Source organism: Colletotrichum karsti, assembly GCF_011947395.1.
Source record: "Colletotrichum karsti strain CkLH20 chromosome Unknown Scaffold6, whole genome shotgun sequence".
NCBI lineage: Eukaryota > Fungi > Ascomycota > Sordariomycetes > Glomerellales > Glomerellaceae > Colletotrichum > Colletotrichum karsti.
Genome location: NW_024065906.1, coordinates 1274824 through 1299434, shown reverse-complemented (window position 1 = coordinate 1299434; position 24611 = coordinate 1274824). Strand labels below are relative to the sequence as shown.

Here is a 24611-nt window from a genome sequence, read left to right as displayed (position 1 = left end):
TTGCACTTGTCCAACCCAAAGCCAACCAGCCTTTGACATTCAAACGTCATGTCGTCCACAAGTCTCTTGTTCTCCCTATCAATCGCCATTCGCTTGGCTTTGTTCTCCGTTTTTTTTCCTTGTTCGTTTTTCTTCTCTGTTCATCTCGACTGGAGAAAGATCTCCACGTGCTGTGAGCAACAGCAAGGTCCTCGAAGATCGTTTCCCACTTTCTTCTGCTTCCCTACCTTATCGCTTATCCGTAGATATGGACCACGTACATGATGGTTAAGCCTCCAAAAAAGCACGCACAAACCCACCCAAACACCTCAACACACAAGGTAAGGTACGCACATGGGATGCTCTTGGATCTCGTCTCGGAACCAGAGAGAAAAAAAAAAAGTCGCATTATGTACAACCTATATCGCCTCTCTGCTACAGCCCACGTCCACGTCCACGTACACGTCCATCGGCCACCGAGGCAAACTGGAGCACCCCTATCATCCCATCTTTCGCCCCGTCAGGGTTCGGGATTCCCCTTGTAAAAAGCTGCCCAGGCTTGGCGGGTAAACACATTGAAACAGGTCCTGTCGTTCGTCGAGCCGCGAACAACGTCGTCCCGTCCAATCCTCCACATTTCTACACCCCCCGCATATGCGTGCCGTATGTACACAGCAAACTCGTCCGGATCCCTCCCACTCCCAAGGAGCAAGGCCGCCCAGGGGTTGGGCCGAGAGAGAGAGATGCGAGCGCATACTCGCAGCAAAAGAAAAAGTCTCACCATGGTTCCTGAACAGGGCCCATGTCTTTGTGCGCCGTGTACGTGGCCCTTGGACCTTGGGACGGGTCAGATACAACGGACGAGATTGGTTCCCGAGTCCTCTGCCCAGACTTTTTACAGTCCTCTTGTCTGCGGGTCGTCAGGTCCAACTCAGAGTCATCCAAACGCAAAGAATGTTCCCCAAGACTTGTCCGATGGCCGGGTCTCTTGGCCCTTGGGCCCTGGGCTCTGGGCCCTCCCTCCTCTCCCCCCCACCACCCAAAGGAGAAGCCGTATTTAGCTGGCTGCATTCCCCCATGTGGTTGAGGCTCATGGTCACTCGTGCATCAGTTGTTTAGTGTTCACGACGCAAAAGGGGCCCTCCTCAGCCTTCTCTTTCTTTTCACCTTCACTCCTCTTACACACCCTCGGTGGTGCTTTACTTTCTTACCTTCCGAAGCTTCCATCCAGCCCCTCAGAGGCACAGCCGTTTCAGTCCTTCCGGCGGAAGATATCGTCAGAATAGTGTCATTCCTTCAGAACACTCCACACTCGTCCCAGTCCCGGGACCTCGCCAAGTCGATCCAGACCCGCGTCCTATTGACTAGGACATCAGCAGGCAGCTTCAGTCCCCAACTCATCTCACCACCGCTCGCGAGTCGACGTAAGAGCTGAGATAAGCCAAGAAGCATCGTCATAAGCCAACTGCGCCAGGTGCTCTTCGGTTTCCATTCCTTCAGACATAAAGACGAGAAGGTCTAGTTCAGTTCCGTGAACCAACCTCACCCGTCCAGCAAACACTCCCTTTGTTCCCCTTTCGAGGTTCCAGAACAAGACGAACTCGAGAGACTCAAGTCGCTCACGGCCAACCAACGAACCAACCACCTCGTCATAGTCAGCTCATTCGAACTGTAAAACATTCTCTTTCCTCCTTCTTCCACCTCTTTGACTCTCACTTCTCGACTTTGATTCAAACCTTCCAGACACGACTCCTTTCTGGTGGCTTCTTCTCGAGCCTTCCACGCCCTCATCCTAGCCGAAGAGACATAAGAATCTTCCACCTAAGACCCCCTGCCCGTCAAGAGAAGACACGCAGAGATCGCGATGCCTTCGCAAAAGATCAAGTGTGTCTTGGGCGCCGCCGCCCTTCTGTGCTCCGGGCTGGCCCAGGCGCAGAAGTATGTCCTCCACGACAACTTCGACCAGTCCAACTTCTTCCAGGAGTTCAGCTTCTTCGACCAGGCCGACCCGACCAGGGGCTCCCAGACCTACACCAGCGCGCAGACGGCCAACGACAAGGGCCTCGCCGGCTTCGCCCGCAATGGCGTCTACCTCGGCGTCGACGCAAAGACCATGGGCCAGGGCCGCCAGTCGGTGCGCGTCACCTCCAACAAGGCCTACGACTCCGGCCTCTTCGTCGCCGACATCGCCCACATGCCGACGAGCAGCTGCGGCGTGTGGCCCGCTTTCTGGATGTTCGGTCCCAACTGGTGAGTAATCCTTCAGAAAAAAACATCCCATGACGGGAACTAAGACCCCCGCGCAGGCCCAACTCTGGCGAGATCGACATCATCGAGGGCGTCAACACCCAGGAGACCAACGCCGTGACCCTGCACACGGGGCCCGGCTGCACCATGAACAACGACGGCACCACCCCGTCGACGACCTTCAAGGAGAAGGACTGCAACGCCGGGTCCGCCGGCACCGGCTGCGGCCAGCAGACGGCGAGCAACCAGAACTACGGCGACGGCTTCAACGCCATCGGCGGCGGCGTCTACGCCGTCGACTTCAACGCGCAGGCCATCTCCGTCTGGTTCTTCCCGCGCTCCGCGATCCCCGCCGACGTCGCCTCGGGCAGCCCGAACCCGGCCTCGTGGGGCGCGCCCCTCGCCAAGTTCAACGGCGGCGACGCCTGCGACATCAGGTCCCACTTCAAGCAGCAGAACCTCGTCTTCAACATCGCCCTCTGCGGCGACTGGGCCGGCAAGGTCTGGAGCCAGAACGCCGAGTGCGCCGCCCTCGCCCCGCAGTGCTCCGACTACGTCGCCGCCAACCCGCAGGCCTTCACCGAGGCCTACTGGCTCATCAACTCCGTCAAGGTGTTCCAGTCGCAGTAGAGCGCGGCAGCATGACGACGACGACGACTCGGGCAGGCCATTTTTCACTTCTTCTTCCTTCCGGGGTTTTCTTTCCTTTTATTAGATATGACGACTGCAAAGATCTGGGATCGTGTTGGATTAGACGACGGGTAACACGATCCAGGGGCGTTGGCGGCTTTCCAAGGTTTCGGTCCTTTTTTGACGACGTTTACGACATTTGTGGCTTCGACTCTTTCTTTCTCTCTTATGAGATATTCTCTTCGACCTTCCTGATATCTACTGGTAGATTCTTCTTCTTTGGTGACGGTTTTGGGGCATGACGGAAGGAATGGCGTTTCAAAGGGAAAGAGGGGTTCTTTCTTTGAAGAATTACCTAGATTAGGTTTTTGGCTTTTGGGTAGATACCCTGAATTGGACTATGATGTCGTTTACTCGAAACTTGACGTTTGGCCCCGCTCGAAGCATGGTGTTGTACGCTTGTACACATTTAGACCCAACAGGTTTCACAGCTGGTTGTAGGACCTGAAGTGTCTCAACTTGTTGTACTTCCAAGCAGATACCAAAGACAGCGCAATGCTGACCATCACCTATGCGTTGTTCATATTGGAGCGTCTTGAGAAAGACTACTCTCTCAGCCTCTGCGATGCAATCCTCCGTGGAGTGATTTAGGCCGAACTAGGCCTTGCCCAGTGAGGTCAAAGGTATCGGAAACTCGGACAAGACGTATGTCGATTGTTCTGCTGAGCATTGAATATGAGGCTACCGTGAGTAGCTTGTCGACATGATTAAGATGAGATAACTTACGGCCGACTCTGCGCCCAGAGGGATGCGATACATCCTGGGGGGGAAATGCAACTTCTCCTAGTATAAGCTCAAATGACATGACCTTGATCCGTCGATTTAGCCGTGAAAAAGTTTGCGGCGTACACCAGAGACTACATTGATTCGGCCAAGGTTGAGTCTAATGTCTGGTGTGATGTTTGATAAGCTGGCCTCGATCTGAACTCTGCATCGCATTTTGGTGTTGCCGTTGCCTGAGTCGAGGTCTGCTTTGGTTTGCGAGCTAAAATGAGGTCTGCTTGTGATCCAGTGCCGACAAAGTACAGAACCACATTCGGCAGCGTGAGTGAGTAACCGGAGGGTCGTTTCGCCAAGTAAAGTGTAGGTGTAGATCAAACTTGAATGCTGGGACGAGTCAGGACAAACAACTGTCAGGCGTCAGCGATCCGTTATCGTTAATCGAGACACACACGAGAGAAAATACAATTTCCCGTGAGCTGGTTTGCCGCCCCTCGAAATGAGCCGGTGGCATTTCCGCGGGCGAACTGCTCTTGAATCAGCGCAAGAACGGGTATGTGTGTGTCCTGCCATCCGGAACAAGATTCACTTGACGTCCCGAGATGAGATGTCGTCCAACTTTGAAGGTCAGCAGCCACTAAGAACGGCTGGTTTCTGTTATGCTGCAGGGAACCGGGGGTTTTGGAAATGGGTGCCGAAACTGAATTGGTTCACCGGGAGGGTCTGCGTCCGATCTCTGGTGCGGGCTGCATGAGTGGCAGAACCAAGCACTCGAAACGCGCTCATCCGGTGCCCGTCTGGATGGGCGGGCGGATTAAGAGAGTCGTCAAAGCCGCCATGGTAAATCTAAGGGCGCGGATCAGGACCGTAGATCCTTGAGCTTGAATCAAGACGATCGGTCGTTGGGGAGATGGACGGTAGCAAGGTGCTCTTCGGGGTTCGGTCGGTTACCCCGAGTCTATTCGCGGATCTCGTCAGCCGAAGAAGAATATTATGGAGAAAGGAGTCGATATTGAGCAGCGAAACGACCCAGGGGACAGGAGCTGGCCAAGACGGGAAGTACTCCAGGATAGAACTTGGCGGGCAGAAAAGGAGGAAGTTTTAGACGTTGATGTGAAGATGGCCCCTCAACCCCGTGTGCTCGATGTTGGTCGCCGTTTAGTGCACTTTTTTCCCACGCGCGACCGGGATGACAGCAGGGCCCCACTAGCTTAAGACATGCAGCTAATGGTCCACCACCCGATCAGGCTTAGCCGCCAAGGGTGTGAGGCAGATCCACCGTGATCTTCGACAGACTTCAAACTCGCAACAGGCACGCAGCCAAAACCTCCAGCTTCAGTCTCTTGCGCCAACCGACGGGAAGCGGTCTGCGCTGGCACGCCATTCGACTCCGAGAGCCCTCTTATTGGGTCGCGACCCGCCTAAAGAGACAATCTGCTTGGCTCGTCGATCTGATGCTTGGCAAAGAAGCTTGTCTTCTCGCGTCGACTCGACCAGGGACCGACCCCGGCGTCGATGGTCCTGGGGGACTTGTGATGCACCTGAACCAGCCCACATGTTGCATCAGGGCTCGGATGAGACGCCGATGGGCGGTCGTGTTGCTGCTATCGCCTCGTTCGGACGACTCAGCACCTAGGGCGCGGATGGGGGGTGTTTGTCGGGGAAACCTGAGATGAGGGTTCTGTCAGGCCGGCGACTGGGCCGATGAAGCCATGATGGAACGGGGCGACGGAGGGAGGCCGCGGGGTCCATGAGAACGATCCATCAGAGAAGTGTGGTTTTGCTATAGGATGTTCTGGTATAAGATCCTCCCGCTCGCCCCGGACCACATCTTGTCTTTTCCCTCTCAACATCAGCTTCATCTCATCTCATCTTGATAATCATTCCTTCTCTTCATTCTTGTCAGCAGTGCTGTACTATCCATTCTTTGCCGGTCAATATCTTAAAACTGTAAATATTATAACCCACACATCTTTTTCGTCAACACATCGACACCAACGTCAACAATATGTACTTCTCCAAGATCGCCGTTCTTTTCACCCTCGCCGCTACCGGCTTCTCCGCCCCTGTCGATGTCGACAAGCGTCAGGCCAAGCTCCTGTCTGTCCAGGACTACTCTCAGTTCCAGGTCTCTGACGGTGTTGCTGGCAACGCTCTTGCTGAGGTCGCCCAGAAGTTCCCCGTAAGTCTACCCTAGCTCGCTTCTATCAGCACCCAGCCACTTACACCGCACAGATCGACCAGATCAAGGCCAACCTCGCTGGCGTGAGCAAGGACGACCTCGCCATCCTTCAGGCTGCCCGCGTTGCTGCCGAGGGCGCCGAGACGGACGCCGGCGGCTTCAACGACGCCATTGCCAAGGCCTCCGGCACCGACGCCGACGCCCTCAAGGTCGGCAAGATCAAGAACAAGGTCCTCAAGCTCCAGCTCGAAGTCCTCGCCCTGCAAGTCCAGCAGGCCCAGGGTGCCAGCAACCAGGCCAAGATCGATGCCGAGCAGAAGAAGCTCGACAACAACGTCAAGACCGACACCGCCTCCAAGGGCAAGACCAGCCAGGCCGTCGCCTTCAAGGCCACCTCGGCCCCCGGAGGAGCCAAGGCTGCTGCCAAGCCCAAGAAGGGAAAGAACTGAACCTTCTTCTCGACGGGACGCGCGGTCATCCATAGGAGGCATCGTGTGCGTTATCGTGCAGGAAGGAAAGAGAAACGGCGTTAATCTTCTCTTGGCTGTACTGGTGGGGGAACCCGGCTCATGAAACAATGACGGAGGGAGTTTGCGCGTTTGGGGGCCAAGTTTCTGCTCTAATTCGTGGGACTTGAATAATTCAGCTGAAGTTGGGAAAATCGGAGCAGGAGAAAATACAATATTGAGTTGGGAAGCGCTCCATGAGTCCATGTGCCGCACTTGCCTTGTTGCAGGCGCTGATGCGCCGCACTGTGCATAAGTAGTGATATTGGTGATGTAGGTACTGTGTTAGTGTCTGTTTGACTTACTGTGCCCAGGCTCCCACCCCAAACTCTAACTCACCTCATCATTTCTCCCTCTCACTCTTTCCACGCAACCGCATCGCAAATCTTCCAAAGTCATCGAAATTCACCGTTGGCGAAACCAACCAATTCGAGCTGCGATTTCAAGAGCTATTACGTGGCCCTCGTCGCATGACTGACGTCCTCCAGGCCCAGCGAACCGGGCGCACCCGGTGGCAACATTCGCCCTGATGTCGGCACCATCGAATTACATCCCTTTGGGATGCTTGGTCATCAAGAAAACCGACAATCTCATCAAGGACGAAATTTGGATCGCACTTCAAGAGAAACACGGAAGCTGGGCGGATGTTTCTCCAGTAGACCCGGTCCCTGATGCTAGCGGCACCCAGCTAGCCGCTTTCGCGGATATCGACGACGCCCTTCTGAGATCCAAGCCCTTGAAGAGTTTCAAGAACCTCACTGCCGCGAGATGGATTCTCCTACGAGTGCTCGTCCAGCAGGATGTCTGTATCGTCCGAGTACACGGGCTGCCCGACGATGTTGACAGGCGTCTCGTGAATCGAGATAACACCAAGCTCAAGTACGCGCGAGGGTTGCTCCTCAACGTTCTCGACTTTTCACCGGAAACCTGGGCGGGAAGGCCAAATTCTTCACCCGTACCAATTTTTCGTCATTCTTTGGAGGAGTCGGGTGCTGAGGATGCCTCGCTTTCACTGTTGCAGATGTTCAACAGCATGCCCTCACCAGATCCCGACCCTGGCATCATTGCGAGCCACGCGGATCGAGAAGCTGCTTATGCTGTCCAAGACAGCGATATTCCTGGCTTGACTACGAAGCTGTACAACTACCAACGCCAGTCTGCGGCTCTGATGATTCAGCGGGAGAGTGAGCCTGGTCAGGTGTTAGATCCTCGCCTGCTCAAGGGCTTGGACCAGAATGGTGTCACTTTCTACTTCGACCCAAGTTCGGGCATCCTCCTGAAGGATCCCCGATTCTACGACGGTGTTAGGGGCGGCATACTTGCCGAACAAATGGGCGCCGGAAAAACCCTCATCTGCCTGTCCGTGATTCTGGCAACACGGGGTTCGGCCACCTCGACGCCCGACATCTACAAAGGAAGCGACATACCGGTCAGACCCGTCACCGGTACTCTGGCCGAGATGGTCGCTTCCAATATTAATCGCAAGGGAGCCCCCTGGAAGATTTACTTCAATGCTTACGGGACGACAAAAGATCTAGAATACTCGCGTTGCTTGGCTGCGATCAAAGAGAACCCTGGTTTTTACCACGTCCCTGCTCCTCCGCCGAAGCGTGCCAGCCGTGGCCTCTCGGCAGTCGCGAAACCACCGATCAAGATTTGGCACAGTCATGCATCGCTGGTGGTGGTTCCGAATAATCTGATGAAGCAATGGGAGCAAGAGATCACCAAACATACTGCATCGAGAGAAGACCCGGCCTGTCTTAAAGTCCTCACACTGACCAGCCAGAAAGGCGACATTCCACCTGCCCCTACGCTGGCAACATACGACATTGTTCTCATCTCGCAGACTCGCCTCAGCAATATTTACAAACAGACATTAATGCACGATTGCCCCTTGTCCGAAATCCTTTTCAAGCGCTGCATTGTGGACGAGGGCCACAAGCTGGGCTCTGTCAAGATCTCGAGCAAGACGGATATGCTTCTGGCATTAGACTTGATGCATATAGCTGCTCGCTGGATCGTCACTGGTACACCATCGCCGGGCTTGTACGGCGTGGATATGGAACACCAGAAACCTAACTGCTCCGATGGGGAAACTGGCATGGAAGACAGCAAATTCTCGGCAGAGACAGAACGACAGGACCTGTCCAAGATTGGTGCCATAGCATCGCTCTACTTGAACGCCAGGCCATGGTCGAATACCTCCCTGGAGATAGGAGATACAATGGCGGACTGGTCTGTCTACGTCATGCAACCAAAACACACCTCGAGGAGCAGTGGTCGAAAGGGAGTTCTGCAGGCGACACTAAATTCGCTTCTGATTCGGCATCAATTGTCTGAGCTCAACAATCATCTTCCAGCCGTCAAGGAGAATATTGTTGTTTTGGAGGGCTCCTATCAAGACAAGCTGTCGCTCAATGTCTTTTCAATGATGACAATCTTCAACGCCGTCCAGTCTCAGAGAAGCGACAGAGATTACTTCTTCCATCCGCGGCAACGAAAAGCTCTGCTTCAACTACTGCACAATCTGAAGCAAGCCAGCTTCTTTGGCGGCTCATTCTTTTCACCCGAGGACATAAAAAAATCTCTGGACACGGCGGGAGAGTTTTTGACAGAGAAGAAAGTTCTGATCAGTGATGAAGACGAGGCTTTGCTGAAGAAGGCCATGGATATTGCCCGGATCGCGCTCGAGGACCCGCTGAAGATACTCAGCAACAAATTCAACGAGATACCGGTCTTCGTTCAAGACTTCCTGCCGAATGGTGCGGGTGCGGCATGGTCTTTGGACGACGAGAACAACAATCCGACCTGCACCGATGCAACCTTGGTGATGGCTGCACAAAAGCTGATCCGCTCATCACTCGGTAACACGACGAAGATGAACAGCTTACTAAACGGGCAGTTGCTTGAGGAGGGACACCAGAGGCTGCTGGATCAAGCCGTCTCCATTGCCGAAAACACAGAATCTGAAAGAAAACAGACCAAGGGGCCAAGCGTCCTCGCCGGGAATACAGGGCTGGGAGGCGACAGAGTTCCTAGACAGCTTCGCGCGAACGCATTTCAAACGCTCGAGGCACCCACTGGACATCAGGAGCCCCCCGACGACCTTAAGAAGGCACGTCTTGTCTCCACCGTCTCGGCTAAGCTATCCTACTTGATCGATGCCGTCACGGAACATCAGGCAGACGAGAAGATCATCATCTTCTACGAAAACGAGAACGTGGCTTGGTACTTGGCAAGCATGTTAGATGTAACTCAGGTGCCTCACTTGATTTATGCTAGATCGTTGTCATACGACCGCAAGATGCAATACGTCAACACTTTCAACCACGACGCGAAGTTTCGGTAAGCAAAATCTCTTGGATACAATCATAGAAGCTAACGCACACGATCAGTGTCATTCTCATGGATTTGTCACAAGCAGCGGTTGGCCTCGATATGCGTGCCGCGTCGAGAATCTACTTCATTAACCCGGTGCTGAACCCCCAAATACAAGCGCAAGCGATCGGTCGCGTACGGCGTATCAGCCAGCACAAGCCCGTCACAGTTGAGACCTTGGTACTTCGAGGAAGTATCGAGGAAGTGATTGTCGAGAGGAAGAAGAGCATGTCCCAGATTGAGCACTGGAAGTGCAAGTCGATCCTGGACGACCGTCCAATCTACAACTGGATCTTGAATGCGGCGATCCTCCCATTACCCAAAGACCAGACAGAGAAGCTGGACCAGGCTGTGCCACTGAGATATCCTCAGCCAATTTTCGGCAGCGGTTTCGGTCAAGAGCACCACCCCAATCAAGACATCATCATGGGTGATCTAAGTCCCACTTCACTTTCCAAGACACGACGGCCGGCGAACGACACGCCTTCGAGCAGCTTGAAACGTCGTTACACTCCCGAGCCGCAGGACGATTCGGGGTCACCGGATGTTGATGATGATTCATCACGCAGAGTCCGCTTCAAAGCATCCCATGACGGTGCGATGGGAGATGCCACCACAATGGGAGACGCAACGAGCGGTGATAGTCAAGAATCCGTAGTTCGACCCGGTCGGCAGGTTCGATTCGCTGGTGTTTGAACGTATTTTGTAGGATTTTCACTTGTTTGGCATGGTGTTAGGATTTGCGTCTCCATTGGTTCATGGAATGCGAGGTTTACATACGTTTGTAGGAACAAAATGGTGGTCGAAAGACTCATACTTTTGAAATAGAAGGGTTCACCACCATGTAAACTCATCAGTCGCCACATGTTCGGACTTCACTTGCTCGGGCGTACAGTATGCAAGTGATAAACAACGCATATGCAAACACTTTGTTCGGACCGCATCTCGGGAATCCGATCTGGACAGGTTATGCATATTCTCAGTCCGCTGGTTGCCGCAGAAACTTTAGCATTGCAGACGACCGTATTGTTCCTCCTACAGGCAGACCAAAGCAGGCACAGAGTCCGAGGACCGTCCTAAGCTATTCATAGTCAATGACACCGAGTTGTACGGAACGGACAACAGCACGGAGGAGGTGGTGGTCCTTGCAGCGCTCGTTCCTGACCCACGAGGTCGTGTGAATGAAGGGACTAAAGCCAATGACAGCGGAACCCGGTCACGGCACATTGTTAGTAGCGGGCCGTGTCGCCCAAGACGCTGGGAGAGGGACGGACCACCGGTCTTTATTTGGAGGGTTCGGACGTCGTGCACGGAAGGTGTGGGAAGGGGACTGACTGTGCTTCACCGGATATACCTTAAAAAGTGAGGTTCGTGAGCGACCCAAACGGCGAAGAAGTGTCCGTCATAGACATAACACTGGAAAAATCGACGATGGAGATTGCGATGCCAAGAGATGCGTGGTGGCCAAGGCAAGTGATCGTTCTTGGACTCCCTCGCCGAGACGGCGGCGGCATCTTGCGGCGCGTGTAAGTCTCCATAGAGGGAACCGAGATATCCGGCTAACGGGGTGATGCTGACCACGCGAGATGGGTCCTTTTTCCCTTTTTTCTTTTTTAGAGGAGTGGTTCAAGTTTCGGCAAGAGGCGATGATGCAATGCGGAGATGTGCCCCATCGCCCCAGAAACTTCCTTGAAGAGGCTGGGAAAGCTGATGACAGAATTATCGGGCCAGCCGACGAACGTTCCGTAGGGTGGGAAGAGGAGGAAGAAGAAGAAGCAAAGAAGCAGAGAAGGCGCCTCCCAAATGACGCCTGCCTTGTTGTGTATCCGTAACTGTCACGTCTCTGGGCTGAGGGCGGGAGGCGTTTCTGTCCAGCCCATTCCTTCCAAGTTTCATGGATCCTTTCAATCTCGACCCCTTCCACGTCCCACCTTCCTGGCAGGCACCACCAAAACACAACCGACAACCTAGTGTAAGGTCTTGACTTGCATCATTGTCACCGCATCCCGACGCGCAAGCGAACACGGCCAGAAACAGATCTGAGTGCATTAGATTGCCTTTTCGCTTGCTGTTTGACAAGAGGACGTTATCAATTCGATGAACATGATCCACAGACATTTGCCATTCGAAAAAGTCCAGAGGCTGGGTTGGACATTCGAACTGTTAACTAGAAGACGCTAATGTTGGGACTAGGACAGGAAGAAGCAGGGACGCCCGTTGAAACAGACACAACAGCTCGCCAGGGCAACGATGATTAGCCCGAAAAGAGTTACCTTGCTCCGATCTCTCGGAAGCATCCTATTCGCCTTGTGATTTGCATTCTGTTCTGCGCCTCACCCAGCTATCACAACGGACCGAGGTTTTGGATGTGTGCCAGACGGACGACCTGGACGATGAGCTGCTGCAAAGGACGGGAAGCAAAGCGGGAAGGCGGATGCGAGTCAGACCGTCAAGATTGACGAGGCGACCTTGATACGACCTCAGCACGCGCTACCGCGCCGGGGGTCGACAGCTCTCTCGGAGAGACGAATGGGATTTTCGTCGTCCGTCTGTTTCTGCTTCCAAGGAAGTCAATTAGCGGCGCATCCGATGCTGCAGCTCGAGGGGTTCCAGCCCCGTCTGTGCCATGGATCGAAAACCTCGAGGCTCGAATGATCCCGTCATGGCTAGCTGCAGTGAGCACACCCCCCCTTCAAGTTGGCGTGTTTGACGCTGCAGGGCGAAACGGGATCCCCCAACCTCTCGCCGATATGCTTCCTGGTCGCCTCATTCGTGGACTCAAGGTCCGGACGAAGAGCTTGGGAAAAAAGATGAGACCAGACGACGAGAGGGATGAACGGGCGAGGGCCAAGGAGTGGCCAACTCGCACTCTGCCCCGAGACGACTTGACTACCAACGCACATTCGCATCACCATCGCATGTACTTGTCTCTCTCGAGGGCGGCGTGCTTCACATGAAGGACGACGTGCGCAGCGCTGTTTGGGCTGTGCAGCATGAGCGAAGGCCGATATTACTGGATGTCGAAATCGTTCGCCGCAACCCCGCGAAACGGGACAGGGAATGATGGCATCTGCCTTGGCTACAACTTAGCAGCTTATTGGCCTCCAGCACTCGGGAGTCGTCGTCGTCCGTCTGCCGCTCCGCCACTCAAGGAATCGCCTGGCTTTCCAGTAACGTCGTCAACCCTGTCAACCTTGTTTTTTCTTAGCACAGGTGCCGTCTTTTGCAGCAATTGTGGGTAGCCCTTTTGTATGGGTAGCCTGCGACACATCGAGATTGATGGAGGCGCGGCGGCCTAGACGAGGGGGAACAGAGGGGTTAGATTGCCCGCATTCCAATCATTCATGCCGACTAAGGCATGACCCAGCCGCTGTGTTGCAGAATTGCTGCCTTCATATTGCGTCTGCTTTGCGGGAGAAAGAAAAAAAGAGTTCATGGGACATGCCAGGTCCAGAGCGAGCGCCGACACATGGGCATGTCTTACCGCTGGCAACGGCCTTGACGGATATTTCGAGGAACTGGGTTGGGGGTTCTTCTGCCAGTCGGCTGCTCAGTCCAGATATAACTCGTCCGACGCATGAGTTTCTGCAATTTTGCTCACCTCGCAGCTCATTGTTCTTTTTGGTTTCCCCCTTTTTTCAGCTATCGTCTCTCTTCCTCGTTCCTTGATTTCGGTGGAATGGGTCCGGGTCTGAGCTTTCACTGTTTCTGACCCCTATTTCAGCTCAGCTGGCCCTGCTTGGTGATGCCCTCAACTTGGTTCGGGCGGGTCGGCTACTGAATCGAAAACCCACCAGGGCAACAACGGCAACTAGCCAAGCTCCCCACGTTGAATATATTAAAATTACGGCACAACGACCTCATGAAAACCAAGGTTGCAGGCACACTTTGGGGACAATAAAAAGGGTTGACTCCCCAGACGGAGCGTGAGTTTCAGCTGGAGTTGTGCGGCTGAAGCGGAAAATTGAGAGAAAGAGAAGGAGACGAGTTCGGTTCAACAGATCTCACCAAAGCCAACACACACAACCGACGTCGGCAAGAATCGAGCTTTTGAAATTCGATACCGACGATCTCGACCATCGGAACAAGATGATCAGCGGACGGCAGTACTACGAGATCCCACCCGTTCGAGGTGGTGGCGGTGGTGGTGGTGCGGGCAACGCGGCGAACGGTTACGGCGGCGTCCATCCGCATCGATTCGACCCGACATTCGGTGACGGCTACGGCCACGGCCACGGCCACGGCCACGGCCACGGTTACAGTCGCAGCGGCGGTCATGGTGGCTACCATTACGATCGCAACCACGGGACTCGCCAGGCCCAGCAGGAGGAGGCAGGCTACCCGTACGGATACGACGACAACGACGTTAAGCCCGCTCGGGCGGCTCCCGCTGCGAGGCAATCCCTCTCGGCGCTGGACGAGAAGCGTGCCAACGAGATCCGTCGCGGCGTCTACGCACACGTCTTCCTCGACGTCAAAAATAGCAGCAAATCAGAAGTCTTGTAAGTCCTTCTTCCGTCTTGCCCCTCTTGGGGTCTGGTCCTACGTACCATCATCTCCGTTTTCTGCTTCTGCGTCTGCTTCTATTGGTTGTCGTTGGTGGCTTCTATTTCTTTTCTTCCGGTGTCCCCATCGATTCGTCCACTTTCACGTTAAGATTCATTTTCGCGCGCGGCGTTCTGTTAGTCGAGTTTGGTCGTTCGTTGTACACATCACTCTGCATGGAAACATTCTCGTGTTCTGCTGCACTTTTGCTGCAAAGTCTGCAGCTGCTGCGCCTTCGCAGCCTGTCCTGACTTTGAGGGTGGTTTCATCCGTACAAGTTGGGACGGATTTGTTTGGGCTTCAGGTTCATCCCATTTTCCCGACTGTCACTTCACCCTTTGTTTGAACGTTACTGTGTTTTTTTCTGCTCGATGCCCACTCTTAAACAATGTCGATGACGACTTTGGCTACAAGTCCGACTATTGTCGCGTCGCTCGATTCCCGAAAAGAGTCGGATGGGGCACTGCTCCACGTCTCATTTCATCGGCGCCCGAGATTTCCAAGCGGACGTGGAGCTGTTGGTTTAATGAAATTTGCCTTTGCTTTTTTGGCTTGGGGAGACGTCTGCCGGATTCAACGCATGCGCGAAAAATCCAACGAACCAAACACTCAGCCGCTTCCTTTGTGATGCAGCCAAACTCCTCCGAGGCTGCTCTGTTGTGCTCGTTCTCTGAGATTACGACCCCACGAGATCCTCTGCCCAGTCTGGGGCCAAGCACGCCCATCATCGACCTGTCACTTCTGAGATGGGAATGTATCGTCCCCCCAACATGGATGGAGCTTTGATTCCCCCGAGTCGTCTTCCATGTTTCTTCCTCCCCCTTGCGGTAAACAGCGAGATACCCCTTCCTCTTCCGTCCTTCGTTCTCCATCCAGGATCGAATCATGTTCATCAATCCTTGCCATAAGCCGCACATCACCCACTCTTCCGACTTGGATCGGATGCTCTCAATCACACTCGTCAGGGAGAACAAGGACAGCCTGGAAACAAGCCAACTGGACGAGGAGGGGTTGTTCGGAAACGATAAGCCCAACAGGGACTTCAGGAGCTTCCTAATTTCCACCAGGAACAGTGGCGCGCGTCTCTGCCAGTTGCAGGCCAAGGCACAAGATTCGCGCCGCTACCCGCCAAGCGGCACGCCATGGGAGGGGGAGCGCGGCGCACTTCTGACTTCTGGTTGTCTTCTCTTCTCAATCTCTACGGTCCCTTACTCGTCCCTTTTTCGCCGCTGCACGTAGTGTAAGCCCTAGCGCATCCCCCAAAGTAGGGAGTTTGTCGTTCGTCGCACCCACGTTGCCGGGTTGCGCAAGTCGACTAAGGCTTGATTACCTAGTCTCGGCGCCTGGCAACGCCGCAAACGCCTAGTCCAAGCCTCGAAGCCGTCGAGGCAGACGTTTCCTAGCAAAGCTCGACGCACCAGTGTCCCGCGACAACCCACGGCTGAGGTTCGCGAACCGGACCAGGGCACAGGGGACCCCCAAGTTGCCCCAAGGGGGTGGAGGGGTGGGATGGCCAGTGGTCCCCCCGGTGGATGAGCGGGCACCCATCAGTGCCATCACGCTTCATTGGGATAGGATGATCAGAGCAACTGTCTGAGCACTGCCCACGCACCTCTCTCGCGTGTATTGGACCAGTATTATCTGTATGCGTATGGTACTCTGCTCTGTAGAGTGTGTACCTCACAGAGTACGTGTACCGCAATACGCAGCCTCCGCTGAAGCCAAGGGTTCGGGCTGTAGCCTCTCCTGCACCAGTGCCGATGTTGCGCTGTTTTTCTCCGGTCTTTTCGTATTAAACATGACAAGACCCCCCCTTCGTCACGTCATGTTGGCGCTTGTCTAATCTTTTGTTTTCCTGGGTTTTGCTGTTTGCCGATTTCTTGTCCTTTCTTGGATTGAACATAACACCGGGACCGTTGCCGAGTTCCGTTTGCCGCCGAGACCAGAAAGGTATTAACACGTCCTCTCCCGCTCTAGTAATCCAAGGATCCAGCAACACAAGAGAAGAGCCTCCGCCTCACCTGCTGCTTCTACTTACGTCGTCCGCGATGGAAACCGCTTGAGAGTTCCAGGCCGTTTCTCCTCTCGCCCAGCCGTCGCCGCCGCAGCTACCCTGAATCCCATTATGGCCGCCAGCCACGGACCCGCCCCGGCATACTTCGGAGCCCCGGATTTGTATCCCAAACGTGATCAGTCGATGAATGCGATGGCGCCCGCACGATCGAGCCCGCGGATCGCCCGCGTTCCCTACGCCCTGCAGACCACACCCGCCGAAGAGAAGGGTGTCGTTGAGGCCATGCCCACGCCTCTGAACAGGCCGCGGAAGCTGTCCCAGGCCTCCACCGTTACCGTCACCAGCATCAACAGCCCGAGAGACAGCTTCGACTCGCGGTCGAGGAGTTCATCGTGGAGCAGCAACAGATCGAGTTTCGAATCGAGGGACTCATGGAAGCCCGATTATCTGCAGCAACGACCGACCATCCCCGCAGCATTTAGGAAGAAGGCCAAGCCCGGGGAGATTTTCGCGAGGCTGCCTGGGGAGGTGTTGGAATTGATCTTGGACGAGCTGAAGAAATCACACCTGGAAAAGGGAAGCAACAGCTGCGCGACATGTTGGATGAGGGATGTATGCTCCGTCAGCCTAAGTGCTCGGAAATGGTGCAAATTCGCACGGGTGGCCTTGTAAGTTGGACGCCCGCGATAAGAGGTCGTTGATGCTGACAGCTCGAAGATATGAGGACATTCAACTGGTGGGCCTTGATTCGACATCACAGAAGAAGAAGTACAAGCTCGGCTTCGGCTCCAGAATGATGCTCCTCCGGCGGACTCTGAGAGCCAACTCATATCTCGCCGCTATGGTTCACACCGTGAAGGTTCCCAGCGCGCCTGCAGGCATTGCGCTGGAAGATTATTACAACCAGGTGGCCGCGCTGGTCATGGCCTGCCCCAACTTTGAGCGTCTTATGGGCATCCACCCCCAGTATGACCACTCATACAGCAAGCTCTTCCACGCCCTCTCGACTCGCAAGCGTCTTAAGCACATGGACTGGATCGTTCAGACCTCGCCGTTCCAGCGACAGCACCGATTCCGAACCACTTCGTCGGAGAGCGTCCCGACGCTGAGCCAGCCGCAACGCGAAAACGTAACCCCGGGAGACCTGCAACCGCACCAGAGCGCGACATTCCTCGATTTCCACGTCGACTGGGCTCACCTTACCACTCTCACAATCCACTGCCTCCCCGGTGCGACACTTACACCGGACAACCTCGTCAGCTCGGCGTTGATGCACCTGACGTCCCTGCAGCACCTTTACCTGTCTCGGATGCCAGTAACGGCTTTCAACGACAGCACTCTCCTCACGCTGCCCCCCTTGCGCACGCTATCCCTTTCTCACGTACCCGGCGTCACCAGTGCCGGTATCTCGGCCTTGGCAACTCTGCCCACAAGCCAGGCGATCCAGAAATTGACTCTGCGCCACACCAACCTCGACTCCCTCCCCGCCCTGGCCCGCATATTCTCTAACTTCACCTACCTCGAAGTCTTCACCCTCGTCCAGAGCTTCGCGCCTACCCTCCCCGAGGACACCTTCATCTGGCTGATGCCGTATCTCGCCTCCGGCTCCCTGCGCAAGCTCCACTGGGACATCACGAGCAACACCACGAACGCCAACGCGGCCGATTCCATCCTGGCCCGAAGCATCGCCGCCGGCGGCTTCCCCTCCCTCCGCAGCCTCCGCACCCCCAACGACCCCGAGGGTGCTTTCCAAGCCCTCTGCCGCCCGGTCGAACGCGTCGATTTCTCCAGCGACCGGTTCCGCACCCCCGTCGCAAGAAGCGCCTCCTTCCCCGCCGCCACGCCGCACGCCCCGACCACGAAACCCAAATCACCGACGTCCGCCGGCGGCGCCGGGCTGCCGCCCCCGTCCGAGACATTCCGCGAGTCCAGCGACCTCCACCAGGCCCGACTGGCAGCGCAAGCCCGCCTCGAGGCCGCGCGCCCGTTCCCGCGGTTCTTCGTCAACGTAATCGACGAGGACGGCACCCTGCTGGAGAAGTACGGCCTCGCGGGGTTCATGGGCACCATCGAGAGCCGCATCACGTACAACCTCCGCCCGGACCCGGGGGCCAAGGACGAGCGCGGCGGGCTCGTCGAGATGGCGGACCTGATGGGCAGCAGCCACGGCGAGGACATACCGAACGGGAAGGAGGGCTGCACCGGACGCTGGAACGTGTCCTCCGCGGTGGCGGAGAAGAAGGACAAGGAGCGGTGGTGGCACACGGAGAGAGGCCGGTGGCATCAGCCGCAACTCGCGTGATGACGGAACGACAACACACAAAGCTTGGAGGCAATACCCCTATTTGACGTCCTCTTCAAACAACACTTTTCCTTGTTTCTATGGTTTTTGACGGCCTACCATTTCATGATATCCAGATTGTCTCAGGACATTGGGGATAGATACCAAACGAAACCTCGCGCGTATATATGTAATGTTTTGTAACGGTATTTTACAGGTCGACAATGGCGGGCGGAGGTGGATGTACGAAGAATAAAGTAGATAGAGACAGTCACGATATTTACTTAATCAACAGGCCTCCTTTGGTGGAAGTTCCTGACGACGAAAAGCCGTTTCTTTGATGAGGAACTGTGAAACGTGATAGAATATGAACTTGTTCCGTCGTTGCGTCGCTCGGGCGGGTGTTTGTTGGGTATGGAATACTCTGGAACACCCGTCCGCCCGGACGTTTGGAAATTCGTCGAGGCAGCACGAACAAAGCTGGCTTACCTCAGCCTGCGACATGTCGAAAAAAGGCTCAAGCAAGCTCATCTTTGCCTGTGCTCACAGTCATCACTGGTTCGCCAGGCGGTTGATTGCTGCCTTCCGGGGCCTAATGACTGCAACAGCCTTAAAACCATCCTTCCTCCCACCTTCCCTCGACGACACCTGTGACCTTGTCCCGGTACCTACCTACCTACCTAAGCTTGGTGCCTGCCTGCCTGCCTGCCTGCCTGTTTGCCCCGCCCCCCACTATTCCAGGTTGTGAACGAACACCACCCCCGCAGCGCCCGCCTGCCGTAATCCGCACCCGCACCCGCCGCGCCGTCGTCCGCCCACCCCACCTGACCTCGACTCTCACCCGACCTCCGTCACTCAGCCTCAAAACGACCACCGAACGACCGCGCGGCATCTTATCAAAGTCACGTACCAGCCGTTCATCTCAATACCGAAGCCGCGCGAATCGGATACATCCAACCTCTGACTCATTCTCACCGCGCCCAAACATCGTCTCCCCTATCGCGATCTCATCATTCAACAGAACCAATAACGTCATCATTCATCCCGGACCGCGAACATATCCAGCACCGCGAGATTCTCTCGTTCTTCGAGTAGAGGAACTCTTCTTCGAGTGAAGAGACCCACAGGCGGGGAGTGGGAAAGCAAGTCACGCACATCTTTCGAAGCATTCTGCACGGGGGAGGGAGGACCAGACATTGGACAGCCACGGGGGGAAAGATTGAACGAACGACCACAGACTTAAACCCCACCAACATGGCCGGGGACAAGACGCTCCGCATCTTCTGCTTCGGCGACTCGCTGACGGCCGGGTACACCTACTCCGGCGCCGCCTACCACCCGTACACCATCGCCCTCACGGAGAAGCTGTCCAAGGACCTGTCCGACACGCAGGTCGTCGCCGTCGAGAACGGCATGCCGGGGGACGTCGTCACCCAGGGCGCGTTCGCGCAGAGGTTCGAGAGTGAGGGTGCGTCTTGATTTCTTCTTCTTTCATACACCGTTCTCCCACACAGTCTCCCCGTTCGTCCATCCGAGACCGATTTTATTACACGCACGCTCACACTCACATGAACGACGCCGATGCTGATGATCTGCTCTTAGTAAACCAACCCGAAAGCCGTGACTCGGAGGGCCTCGAAAACCCGACGACGTATGACTGGGTCATCATCCTTGGCGGCACGAAGTAAGTCTACTTTCCTTCAGTTGCTACTTGTCGAGCACCCAAAAGGCTTACGCCTCAAACCCCTCCAGCGATCTGGCACTAGGCGTCACGCCGGAGAGGATATTCGAATGCCTCAAGGCCGCGTGGGACTCCGCCCTCGCCAAGGGGGCCAAGGTCCTCGCGCTGACGGTCCCCGAGTGCGCCTACAAGAACAGAGTGCTCGACGCCGCCCGGCGACGGCTCAACACCGCCATCCTCTCACATCAAGCGCCGAATTAGTGAGTCCCCGCACGTTCTCTTTCCCCCTTCTCTGTTTCTCCTTCTTGTTTCCCCCGAACACACTCGGAGGCCATCTAACCGCGTTCTCCACCACACAGCCACGCCCTCGACCTCAACTCCAGAACCCCCTACCACGACCTCACGGACAGGGAGCGCAAGAGGTACTGGGACGACGGCGTGCACCTCACGCCGGACGGCTACGACTGGATGGGCGGCCACATCGCCGACGCCCTGGGCAACTTCATCGAGCTGGAGAGGGACCCGACCTCGCGCAGGTCGCAGCGCGCAAAGAGGTACAAGGAGGAGGACATCGTCTCCTATGACGAGGAGACGGGCGACCCGCGGTCACTGAGCGAGGGGTACGTGGTCGTCAGGATGAGAGACTTGGATTAGATACCTTTTTTTCATGATGCATCTTTATTTCTGATATTCCCAATCTCTATCTATGGTCGGCAGTCCACCACATGGTCTGCTGCTGCTGCGGAAGAAGTGCACCCATTCACCTGACGATCTGCTGTGCTATGCTCATTTTTGTGTATGATTCCCGGAACGCCGATACCCCTTGACAACGCCAGACATGTTCATCATTCAGTCGTAGACGTCGTTTCATACAACCAAGTTGGCCTCCACGAACTCCTGTTTTTGGGAAGTCAGTCATATTACAAGTATAGAAGACAGTGATAGGGGGGCAACTCACCGGGAACTGCCTTTGCAGAGCGTTGGTCACGTTCTCGACCTCCTCGGCCATGCTCTGCACGTTGGCATCCCACTGCCTCATCTCCTTGCCGACCGTCACCTCCGCCCGCCCGCTGCCCTTCTGGCCCGAGGCCTCGCCGCCCTCGAACCAGATGACCTCCTCGAGCTGGTCGATGCGGCCGAGCAGGCGGCCCTGCTCGATCATGCGCGCCGTCGTCTCCTCCGCCTTCTCCCCGTCCAGCCCGAGCAGCGAGCCGAGCGCGTCGAAGCCGATGTTGCGGTACAGCCGCGAGGCGCCGAGGAGGTTGTGCTCGACGACGGCCTTGGCGAGGACCGTGGACCCGTCGGCCGTCGTGGCGAGCTGGTGCGGCTGCAGGCCCTGCGCGAACTTCTCCACCTCGCCGGGCGCGAGGAGCCGGTCGAAGAACATCTTCTCCAGCATGCCGAACTCGTCGAGGCCGGCCGACCGCTCGTCCTTGTACAGCTTCCCGAGGGCGCGGCTCCGCATCGGCCCCGCGGGGGCGAGGATGGCGCACTTGACGGCCATGCCGAGGGTGTGGAGGCGCTCCTCCTCGGCGATGGCCGGGCTGAGGCTGATCTCGTGGTACCTGTTGCTGGCGCCGAGGAAGTCGCGCTTGGAGTCGAGGATGCGGGCCTGGGAGAGCTTGAAGTGGAGGTCGAGGTCGCGGTCCTGGACGGTGTGCATGATGTTCTTGAGCTTGTTGACGTACGTCTCGGCGGCGGTGGTGTCGTCGACCTCGAGGTAGTTGCGCGCGATGCGGACCCAGACGCGGGCCTTGTCGTCGTTCGTGACCTTCCGCTGGGAGCTGTCGAGGGGGATGTCGGCGAGGCACTTGGCGGCCTCGAGGAAGTCCTCGTTGCCCTCGTGGGCCTCGGCGACGAGCTCGCGGACGGCGGCGGCCTGGTCGAGGAAGGAGGGGGGCTGGGCGGCGAGCTGGTCGAGGGTGTGGGTGCCGACGGCGACCCAGAGGTCGTGGTTGCCGAGGGCGCGGAGGGCGGCGACGAAGGAGGTGAGGACGGCACGGGTGGATACGATGCCGAGGGCGGCGGCGAAGAAGGCGTCGAGGACGGCGTTCAGGTCGGCGGCGGCCGTAGGCGGCGAGGAGAGGGACTTGATGTCGGCGAGGATGGAGTCGTAGGCGGCGGCCTTGTCGGGGGCCGACTCGGCTTGGGCGAGCCGCTCGGCGACCTTTTGTGAGGGCGCCATCGTCGTCTCTGCCCCTGTAGAACTCTGGCGGTCTTGTTTACGTACAGAGGTTGTTGAACTTGGTAGGTCTGTTTCAGTTGAAGTTGCGGAGCTGGAGATGAGCTGTCCGTTGGTTGTTGATGGGAAGGTTAGGCAGGCAGGGAGCCATGGTGGGGTAGTAGAGCTTGGGTGGAGGGGTGCAGGGGCCCCCACACTTCACGATTAAAGGCTGGGCGTGTCTTTCAATAAACCTAAAGATACCTATGGATGGAATCTGGATTAGTTCTATTGTGGCCATTGCCTGTGCAGCTTTGTCTGCACGAAATACTGGACTCTTCGTTCAGCTCTTCTCTATCTGTCATTCTTACCGTTAAAATACCAGTTTGAGCTTTTACGGTCTCACATATCTCACCTGTCAGAATGGAATAGTAATTGACGTACTGAGCGCAGTGTATTTTCAAAAGAAAATCACCAGCATAACTGCCTATGCTTTGTCATTAAAAGGCGAATTCGAACAGAGTAGAGGTATGGAAAAGAAACTGGCAAGCTAGAACCTATGTGATGGAGTAAGAGCTGGCGGCGAAAAACAACGTTGATGAAGCTCAATTGTAGCCACGACGACAAAAGCTACACCGATTGTATGCCATCGGATTTGGCAGCCATGTAAGTATAAGAGATGCCATGTTAGTCTTCCAAGTCGTCGAAGAGAAATGTAGAAAAGCTGATGTTATTAGGTTGACCTCACGACACCCCACGACCAAAGTTTCCCAAATCGACAAATTGCCTTAAGTTGAGCGTCCCATGCTGAGAGTGACTCGGTGCATGATCCCATTCATAGGTCGACTGGTTTTCACGACCTTGCTGGGCCATTCATTCCACGGTGGAAGGATGGTGTTTTAGGGGGTCGGGAATTTTTGCCAAACACGACTCGCACTCACCCTCGTGGATTTTGACCTCACTCCAAAAACAGAAATCAACGGCAGGGATAATTGATTTGGGTGATGTGCATAGGAGTAGAATTTTGTGCAGACATTATAATTATGCAAATACACGGGTATCTTCCAACATCGGCCCACCATCGGCTGATGATGACGAGCGAACCCTTCCAGCCCAAAAGAAAAGGTATACGGAACGCTTTTCGCGCACAGTCTTCTCTACTTTACAAAACGCAACAGTCCCGTTTCTCAACATTTCTCATCTCTGCTTTTTTTTTTTTTTTCTCTTTCAGTGCTGCAGCACAATGGGCTTCCCAGACTCCCAGTTGTTCAGGCTCTCCTGGATGTTGACCCAGTACCTCAGCTTGACCGCCTCCCTCTTCGCCGTCTCGATGTCGTCGTGCCGGAAGGCCTCCTCCAGCACCTCCTCGCTCTCGCGTATGCGCCCGTCGTTAGCCGTCCGCTGGCCCTCCAGCTCGCTCTCGTCGGTCGCCTCCTCGATCTCCTCGCGCGCCTCCAGGACCACCATCAGGAGCTCCGGATCCTCGACCTTGAGCGTCTCGTCGTTGGCCACGTCGACGCCGCGCAGCTGGAGGAGGTACTGCGCCCGCAGCAGCGGGTTCGAGAGGGTCTTGTAGGCCTCGTTGATCCGCGCCGAGGTCGCCTCGGCGCGGTTCTTGAGCTCGGCCGGGTGCATGTCCGGGTGCGCTTTGGCTTGCAGCCGGAGGAACTCGCGGCGGAGGGCGCGCTGGTCGATGGGGAAGTGGCCCTTCGGCGGCGGTCCGTCTGGAAGGGTGATGGGAAAGAATTCGTAGTGCGTTTCCGGGGGCCGGCTGCTGCTGCTCTCTTCCGAAGAAGCGGTTGCTTGCTCACTGGACGCTGCGGTCGCCGGTCGTGCTAAGGATGTTGTTCCCGACATCCACCGCGTTTGGCCCAGACTGCTAGAAGTCTCTGATGGCCATCGCATATTACGTGCGGCCAGCGGCGTGCTGGTAATCGCCCCCGCCCCGTGTATCCGGGACGCGGTCGCCTGGCGCCGGCATCTCACGCAAAGACGCGAGATGTCTCGTGCGCTCGTGGTGATTGAAGTTCGCATTGTGACAGTGTCTCTGACTCGACTTGATCTTGAAAAAACCGCAGCGCAAACAGAAATCCGTCGGCTGTCGTAGGTTATCGTCGATTGAACGGTCGTGAAGTTGCTCGACGGCAAGATTATGAAATTTGCGACTTTCCAGGACGAATGGATGACGTCCCCCCCCCGTAATAGTAAATTGCCCACATTGCCGCGC

General features: G+C 56.0%; 7 protein-coding genes across 7 annotated transcripts; 5 read left to right on the top strand and 2 right to left on the bottom strand.

Moving 5' to 3' along the window:
• Positions 1-1843: 1843 nt before the first annotated feature.
• On the top strand, positions 1844-2856 carry CkaCkLH20_02822 (tat pathway signal sequence; the record flags this gene model as incomplete). Its single annotated transcript, XM_038885541.1, has 2 exons — positions 1844-2229; positions 2286-2856. 2 exons carry the CDS (start codon positions 1844-1846, stop codon positions 2854-2856), a joined length of 957 nt encoding a protein of 318 aa, XP_038749472.1.
• Positions 2857-5644: 2788 nt separating this feature from the next.
• On the top strand, positions 5645-6267 carry CkaCkLH20_02821 (small secreted protein; the record flags this gene model as incomplete). Its single annotated transcript, XM_038885540.1, has 2 exons — positions 5645-5818; positions 5872-6267. 2 exons carry the CDS (start codon positions 5645-5647, stop codon positions 6265-6267), a joined length of 570 nt encoding a protein of 189 aa, XP_038749471.1.
• A 586-nt stretch (positions 6268-6853) lies between these two features.
• Positions 6854-10398, top strand: CkaCkLH20_02820 (snf2 family helicase; the record flags this gene model as incomplete). The annotated part of the gene is made up of 2 exons (XM_038885539.1): positions 6854-9669; positions 9720-10398. 2 exons carry the CDS (start codon positions 6854-6856, stop codon positions 10396-10398), a joined length of 3495 nt encoding a protein of 1164 aa, XP_038749470.1.
• Positions 10399-13791: 3393 nt separating this feature from the next.
• CkaCkLH20_02819 (uncharacterized protein) lies at positions 13792-18563 on the top strand (the record flags this gene model as incomplete). Its single annotated transcript, XM_038885538.1, has 3 exons — positions 13792-14204; positions 16234-16929; positions 16979-18563. The coding sequence occupies 3 exons, from the start codon at positions 13792-13794 to the stop codon at positions 18561-18563; spliced, it is 2694 nt and encodes an 897-aa protein (XP_038749469.1).
• Positions 18564-19796: 1233 nt separating this feature from the next.
• CkaCkLH20_02818 (GDSL-like Lipase/Acylhydrolase) lies at positions 19797-20877 on the top strand (the record flags this gene model as incomplete). Its single annotated transcript, XM_038885537.1, has 4 exons — positions 19797-20010; positions 20145-20226; positions 20295-20483; positions 20583-20877. 4 exons carry the CDS (start codon positions 19797-19799, stop codon positions 20875-20877), a joined length of 780 nt encoding a protein of 259 aa, XP_038749468.1.
• A 213-nt stretch (positions 20878-21090) lies between these two features.
• Positions 21091-22408, bottom strand: CkaCkLH20_02817 (PCI domain-containing protein; the record flags this gene model as incomplete). The annotated part of the gene is made up of 2 exons (XM_038885536.1): positions 21091-21120; positions 21182-22408. The coding sequence occupies 2 exons, from the start codon at positions 22406-22408 to the stop codon at positions 21091-21093; spliced, it is 1257 nt and encodes a 418-aa protein (XP_038749467.1).
• Positions 22409-23611: 1203 nt separating this feature from the next.
• CkaCkLH20_02816 (Fe-S protein assembly co-chaperone HscB) lies at positions 23612-24241 on the bottom strand (the record flags this gene model as incomplete). Its single annotated transcript, XM_038885535.1, has 1 exon — positions 23612-24241. One exon carries the CDS (start codon positions 24239-24241, stop codon positions 23612-23614), a length of 630 nt encoding a protein of 209 aa, XP_038749466.1.
• Positions 24242-24611: the final 370 nt, after the last annotated feature.